The sequence below is a fragment of the Terrapene carolina genome, unplaced genomic scaffold, assembly GCF_002925995.2.
Source record: "Terrapene carolina triunguis isolate 2854851 unplaced genomic scaffold, T_m_triunguis-2.0 Scaffold14331, whole genome shotgun sequence".
In the NCBI taxonomy this organism is placed as follows: domain Eukaryota; kingdom Metazoa; phylum Chordata; order Testudines; family Emydidae; genus Terrapene; species Terrapene triunguis.
Window position 1 is genome coordinate 1 of NW_020678682.1, and position 7356 is coordinate 7356.

The 7356-nt window shown below is 43.0% G+C and overlaps 1 protein-coding gene across 1 annotated transcript; it reads left to right on the forward strand.

The window, feature by feature from the left end:
• Positions 1-3: 3 nt before the first annotated feature.
• LOC112121278 (serpin B6-like) lies at positions 4-7350 on the forward strand (the record flags this gene model as incomplete). Its single annotated transcript, XM_026661676.1, has 5 exons — positions 4-21; positions 1335-1452; positions 1688-1830; positions 5857-6024; positions 6722-7350. Coding segments are annotated over 5 exons (852 nt in total), but the record flags the coding sequence as incomplete, so codon positions are not given.
• Positions 7351-7356: the final 6 nt, after the last annotated feature.

The following is a 7356-nucleotide window of genomic DNA, read 5'->3' on the forward strand; positions in this document are numbered from 1 at the left end:
AAGACGTTTAAATTTCTTGCAGTAAGTCAAACATTCAGTTTGTTTTTCTGTTATAACACATTTGCTACGTTTCCATTTCTGAGTGCAAATAAAGGTGTTGGCTTTAATCTACAGGCACTATGTAGTTCAGAATCTGACTAACCAAAGCCAGTCTCCTTGTAAAATCCATTCATGTGCTCAGCTGATTGTATGACAGTCCCTAGCTCTGAACGCTAGAGAACTGGAGTGGAGTGGTGTCAATGGAAGATCCATCAAACCCCAACTCTTCAGCATTCCATTAATCACTCAGGCATTTTTGGCCGGGAGCTAAGATTTTAAGTATTTCTTTCAGATGCTTGGCTAGGATGGCAGGGACAGGGAGGGGAATGGGCATTGTTGTGTGATGTTTTTAGGGGTTCCCCCCCTTAAATTGGACAATGCATTCAAGGACCCAGCCCATGATTATTTTTTCAATAAGACAGAAGAGTCATTAGAAATTCTCCAAAGAGTTAGCTGAGAGTAACAGATACTATTGTGTACAGTTTCCTTTTAAAATGTATCCAAAAAGCGTACCACTGATTTTCACCTTACTCTTTCTGATACCCTTCCTTCATCTCCAAAAATTAAGAGGTAGCTGAAAGTCTCTCGAGTTCTAGACTCTAAAAAACAAACTTACATTTTCAGTACGGCAATCAACCTTACCCTCCCCAATCTACAGTAATTTTATTACTAAAAGGGATTGCCAGCATAAATTGGCTCAGATCAAGAGCTCCTCTTCTCAATTAAAGTTAACCACTGTGATTAAATGTTTAAACTTGGCATCTTTGGCATTTCGTCCACAAAATAGAAGATTCCAAAATACAAACTGGAGATACAGCATGATTTTGATCTAATCACATAATTACTGACCTATTGATATTTGCACAGCAGGCCTTTTATAAGGCTGAAGAACAGGTTATTATGGTCCACACATACTATAGAAAAAAGATATAGAAATAACCCCCTTGAGATTTCACTTCTGAACTAGATCATGTTTGGGTTACTCTGGGAGGGTTACAAAAAACTTTATCTAGAGACCGATTTACTAAGCCTTGTACTCTCAAACCGAAGCAAATTGATTGCATCGCTTTCACCATGCAGTCTTTTTGATCGGTCAGTAAGCCAGCTGCTTGGACTAAGAATGTAATAAATAAAAAATAAAATGCTCAGCTTGAAAACAAGTGACGACAAGTTGGTGTTAAGACTGACTCTTTCTGAAGGGGTGGAGGAAGAAGAGGTAGATTCTACGACTGAGTCTTCTACAACTGCACGCCAGGAAAATATATTGTTAAGACATCCTCCTTTGTTTGTCCTAGACATTTATAGACTCCTGCCAGAAATTCTACCATGCAGAGCTAGAACAACTTGACTTCTCTAGAGCTGCAGAAGATTCCAGAAAACATATAAATGCCTGGGTAGAAGAAAAAACTGAAGGTAAGTAGCTTGCAGAGTTCCACAGTGTTTTTCTAAACAGCCAAAGTCTGCTTAAAAAGCATATGGTCATAGGAAAGATAGAATAAGGGAGGGAGGGGAAAAACAGAACTGAATCCTTCAGATTAAGATGTAGTTCTTGTCTTGTGCAGCCGTAGAGGTTACTGTTGTTAATAATACAACTAGGTAAATGGGTGTGTATCAGCTAAAAACTATTCTTCCTTAATGTGTCCTAAAGGTAAAATCCAGAATCTGTTGGCTCAGGGTGTTATTGATTCAATGACCAGACTAGTCTTGGTGAATGCCGTCTACTTCAAAGGCAACTGGGCGACCCAATTCAACAAAGATCGCACAGTGAAAGGGGAATTTAAAATTAACAAGGTATGAAGTAGGAAAATGACACTAACTTTGTACTGCTTTTCACCCAGAGAAAACAAGAAATGCTTTTAATCAGGATTGCCCTAAATACACTTTACCTCACCCCTCTATTCTATCCCATCCCCTCAACACAACCCCTTTGGTTAGTTTATTGTAAACATATTTGAAACTACATTTTCAATTAAATACATTAACTTAGATGTATCCCTTGTTTCCTTCTTTTGCTTTCTGCTGCACCTCTCACTGTATCTTTTCAGTGTTGGAGGGAGGTAGCCTTGAACATAAAATTTTAACATGGAAGGGAAGAATGTGGATAAACGAGTGTCAGACTCCATAAATTGGGACCTGTAAATTGTTCAGTGGTTAGAGAACTTGGAAGTCATTTAACCTCCGTGTCCTCTAACATGCTGCAGTTTTGTGGTAGTTCTGCACACAGAATTATGGTTACTTACAGAAACTGGTTCCCTCTGCTTCAGTTTTTATCCAGTGATAAAATTGGAACATTAATAATACTCAAGTACCTCATGTCTTGTAAGGTTGGATTTGTAAAATATGTGGCGATGGCTAATTCTCCTCACAGTGTAAATCAGGAGTAACTCCACTACAGTCACTGGAGCTAAAACAGCTATACTTAGACTGTAAGCTCGTCGGAGCAGGGTCGGTCATCTTGCTAGCGCAGTGTGGTCCTGGTCCATGACTGGGATTCCAAGGGGTACAATCAGTGGTGAACTGGAGCCGGTTTGCACCGGTTCGCGCGAACCAGTTGTTAAATTTAAAGCCGTTTTAGAACCGGTTGTTAAAGGGGTGGGCAAACTCCGGCCCGCCTGAGCTCCCGGCTGGGGAGGCTCCCCCGGCCCCTCCCCCGCCTTCCCCCCGTCGCAGAGCCCGGCGCCAGTGCTCTGGACCGCTCCTGGGCAGCTCTGCAGCTCCTGCCACTTTGAGTGGCATTGTAAGGGGGTGGGGCTTTGAGCTCCAGCAGGCCGCGCGGCATCGATACACGCTGCCCTGAGAAGCACGGTAAGGGGGCCGGGCCGGGGCTGAGAGGAGGGGTTGGATAAGGGGCAGGGAGCGATTGGAGGGGGCGGAGGTTCTCGGGGGGCGGTCAGGGGACGGGGAACGGGGGGGACGGGGGTTGGGTAGGTGTGGGAGTTCCGGGGTCTGTCAGGGTGGTGGTGGATGGGATCGGGGCAGTCAGGGGACAGGGAGAGGGGTGAGTTGGGTAGGGGGTAGGGCCCCGGGGGGCAGTTAGGGTGGGGGGTCTTGGGCTTGTATTCCCGGGTGGCGCTTAATAACCGGTTCCCTACTGGATCAGCGGCGGCACTTAGGCGGCGGGTCGTTCACTGGCTCTGGGTCTTCGGTGGCACTCCAGGAGCAAATAAAGGACGTGCCGCCGAAGATCCGGTAGGGAACCGGTAATTAACATTCTGGCAGCTCATCACTGGGTACAATAGTATAGTATAAAAAAGAAGTGAGAAGAATTGGGTCCTTATTGTCTACAGGCAGAAGGGAACATGTGTGCATTCAGATGCTTTTACACATGGAACGCTTCAGTTTACAGCAAGCTTTGAACAAAACAACATCACTTTTGCTTTAAAATGGATTCCACCATTAAATTGATATACAAAATAGATCAGGTTCCTTTTTTTAGCTACTCACATCAGTGTGCAAATCTCCTCATCTTAAAGTGCATCCACTCTACCCCAAGGCGTAATACAGTCTGATTGTGGCGATAGGTCAGCCCTTCTTTTTGGAGAAGCTCATCCATCCTCATGAGGCTGTCTACAAATAGCACAAACAGGGACTGGTAAAGTGACTCTGAAGAGCTCAGCCCATTTGCATACCAAGAAACTGAATGAAATGTGAACCACCCTGTGTGACTTGTACCATCCCTTCCTGGATGGTGAAAGACATTCAGGAGTGCCTGGAAGCCCTACTATCTCTTAACGTCATCTTTTAGAGAGAGAATTTTATCGGCCAGCCCAACACATGTTGTCAGGCCAGCACTCCAGAAGCCATAAGTGGAAACCACAGACTTTACTAATTACTGCTTGGGGGTCTAACTTCCTTCCCATTTGTGAATAACGTAATGAAAATGCAAGTGGATACACCTACTTACCATCTGTATAGTGGTCCTCCCCAAATCTGGGCTTCGGATCTTGATAGGTAACAGACAGTACAAGTAGTGTTGATGGATGACCTGCTCTTGTCCATGGATAAGAGACATACATTCACACTCTTAGGGTATGTCTACACCCAGCCGCTAGTTCGGTGGCTGGCAATCGAAGTTCTGGGTTCGACTTATCGCGTCTTGTCTGGACGCGATAAGTCGAACCAGGAAGTGCTCGCCGTCGACTGCGGTACTCCAGCTAGACGAGAGGAGTACCGCGGAGTCGACGGGGGAGCCTGCCTGCCGCGTATGGACCGAGGTAAGATCGAACTAAGGTACTTCGAACTTCAGCTACGTTATTCACGTAGCTGAAGTTGCGTACCTTAGTTCGATTTGGGGGGTGAGTGTAGACAAAGCCTCAGATCTCTCTGAAGCATTTGATAGAATGCTATTGCCTTGCCTTAGACCTACTGGGGAGTTGGTGCCAATCTTTCATACCAGGCCATTCCCAGAAAGAGCCCTAACTTGTGGAAGTTGCTTAGTTTTCCCTTTTCTTTGGGGGTGGGCGGGAAATCAGTATTATGCTGACTCCCCATTGAATACAGGGTCATATTAAGGTTTTGACCCTAATCCTCAAAGCTGTCTATGAAACTGGCCTAAGCTACCAGAGGACTGCATTTTCTTCACGACAGGGAATTCAAAGGAATTCATTAGGAGCGACAGAACTGTCAGTCACAAAAACTCGAGTGGAAGAGGGCAGATGACCCACAGCTATGGAATTCATTTTATAAGGCATAGGAATGCCCACAAATCTCAGTGCTTCCAGAACAAACTGAAAAAATCACTCTTATGTTCAGCCTGCTTAAGCTGATTAGTCATAAAGAACTGTCAGAAATGGAGTTCAGATAAGCATGCAGAAATCCAGATGCTACCTGAGCTTTTCGGCTCCTCTATGGTATCAACCGTGAACACTCCCAACAGCCTTTCCAGCACACTAATATCCACTTTCTTTTTCTACTAATAGCCACTCTATTTAATCTACTCACAGGATCACGATTTGTTTTTGCTGCCTGCTCCTTTCTTAAGACCCGGCAAAATCCTTAAGAAAATCTGGCTTTGTGCCCCTGTCCACTCAACCTTTCCTTTTCTGTATTAACAGGCAATAGCAGTGCTGGCCATATTTGCCAGTTAGCATTCAGAAGTTTGAAATCTCCTGCCTACTAACCTTTTAGATTGAAGCTTTGGAAAAGTTGGATTAATGGCCTTAAAGTTTCAGGCTAATTCTTATTTACTCATCTTGTTACTCATCTTGAATGATAAGAAAATAATGAAAAGGCCTCACTAGCTTGTGCTCCATAAGAAAAATGGTAGGAGATAGGTAGGATTTCAAAATGGTCATTTCAAACCATTAGCGGCTTTATAATTTTAGGATTTAATTATTTTAATAACATCACTAAAATATTTGACATTTCTTTTGAGATTATATTCCAGGGACTGGTAGCCTAAAAATAACAAAATATTTTTGCTGAAGATGTTCCCTGTCCATTTGAAGCAAAGATTAAAATATGTCGGTAAATTAACAGGCTTGAATCCAGGTATGAAACTCTTTTGGCACAGAGGTCCAGTGTTTTAACAATTTTGTTGATAGGAAGCTACACACTAAGCAACTAATATACATGTGGTTTTCTCAGAATAAATCTCAAAGGACTGGGCATTACAAATGGGAAAAGCCTGATAGAATTTTGGTTCATTCCCTGTCACCCCAAAGGGCAATGGTAGGACCCTTCCCTACAATATTTTCTAGTGCTTTGTCCAGCCTAGTTTCAGATTTCCCATGTGATTTGAATCCCAGTTCTTCTGGTTTAGTACCAATATGCTGGCTCTGTAGTACTTGTTGACATTGATATTTTTTTTTTTTAAAGCATGAGACCAAACCAGTGCAGATGATGTTCAAGAAAGCTAAATTTAACATGAGCTACATAGTAGACTTTCAGACCAAAATCCTTGACCTCCCTTATGTTGATAATGAGACTAGTATGATCATCCTGCTTCCTGATAAAATCCAAGATAATTCCACTGGCCTGGAACAGGTAAGCCATTTGTACTGAATAAAAAACTCAAATCCTGCCAGAGAAGAGCATTTGACTAAATCTCAATTAGATCTGTGAATTCAAGTCCCAAGCTCTGAACTCACCAGTATTAGCACAGGGTAGGAGAGCTGAGGAGGCATTACATCTGTCCCCCAAGAGATGGGAATACCATGTGTCACTGTCAAGTAAGCCCAGCTCTCTCTGATGTCTAGAGAAATGTTAAGTTGTGAAAGGAGAGACTTCTTGACCAGAGGAGGGGTCACCGGGGATTGAAGACAATCCTGGAGAGCTCCATTCAAGAGCTACTGATTTCCTTTCTGTGCTATATTGTTACTGGGCTGGCAAGGGATGGCAAAATAGTAATGCCTCTCCCACAGTAGTCACCTCTGCAAAGTACTTCATTACTAATGACAACATGCAATAGCATTAACTTGTCACCATGAAAGATGGGCTTGCGACGGTACTTGCATATTGCACAGTGGGACTCCGATCCTAATTAGAGGGACTTTTGACTGTACTGATATAAGAATGTATCTGAATGCCATTTATTGTTTGCTTCTGACTACAGCAGTAGCATTCACTCCAGACCAGGGGAGGATGCTAATCCCTACTGTGTAAACACACACAGCGGGCATTGTTTCATTAGTATAAATTCCTGGCTTTTCTTCCTCTTTAATTTTGATCTTTTTTCTTTTAGCTGGAAAGAGAACTTACCTATGAGAAATTTATAGAGTGGATAAATCCAGAAATGATGGACAATAGTGAAGTGGAGGTGTGTTTACCCAGATTTAAGTTGGAGCAAGCTTATGATCTGAAGCCTGTTCTGAAGAGCATGGGAATGGCTGATGCATTTGACGGAAACAAGGTGGATTTATCTGGAATGTCAGCCAGCAATGACCTAGTTCTGTCTGAGGTTGTTCACAAGTCCTTTGTGGAGGTAAACGAAGAAGGCACAGAGGCAGCAGCTGCTACTGCAGCAGTGATCAATATGCGATGTGCACTGATTGTACCACGGTTCACTGCTGACCATCCTTTCCTCTTTTTTATCCGGCACAACAAAACTGGCAACATTCTGTTCTATGGCAGATTTTGTTCCCCCTAAAAAGAAAAAATGCAGCCATTAACACAGTAAAGTTATTTCCATTTTACTATCTTGGGATTTTTTTTTGTACTCTAAGCAACAAGCTTTGTATAGATGCTGTACATTACATGGTGCAACCCTAAACACCCTTCTCTCTTGTGCCTGAAACAGCTTTTTGTAGTCCTCTATTCAAATTTAAGCAATAGTTTTTTAAATAACAGGATCATTTAATATCTTTTCCAAGTGTTAAG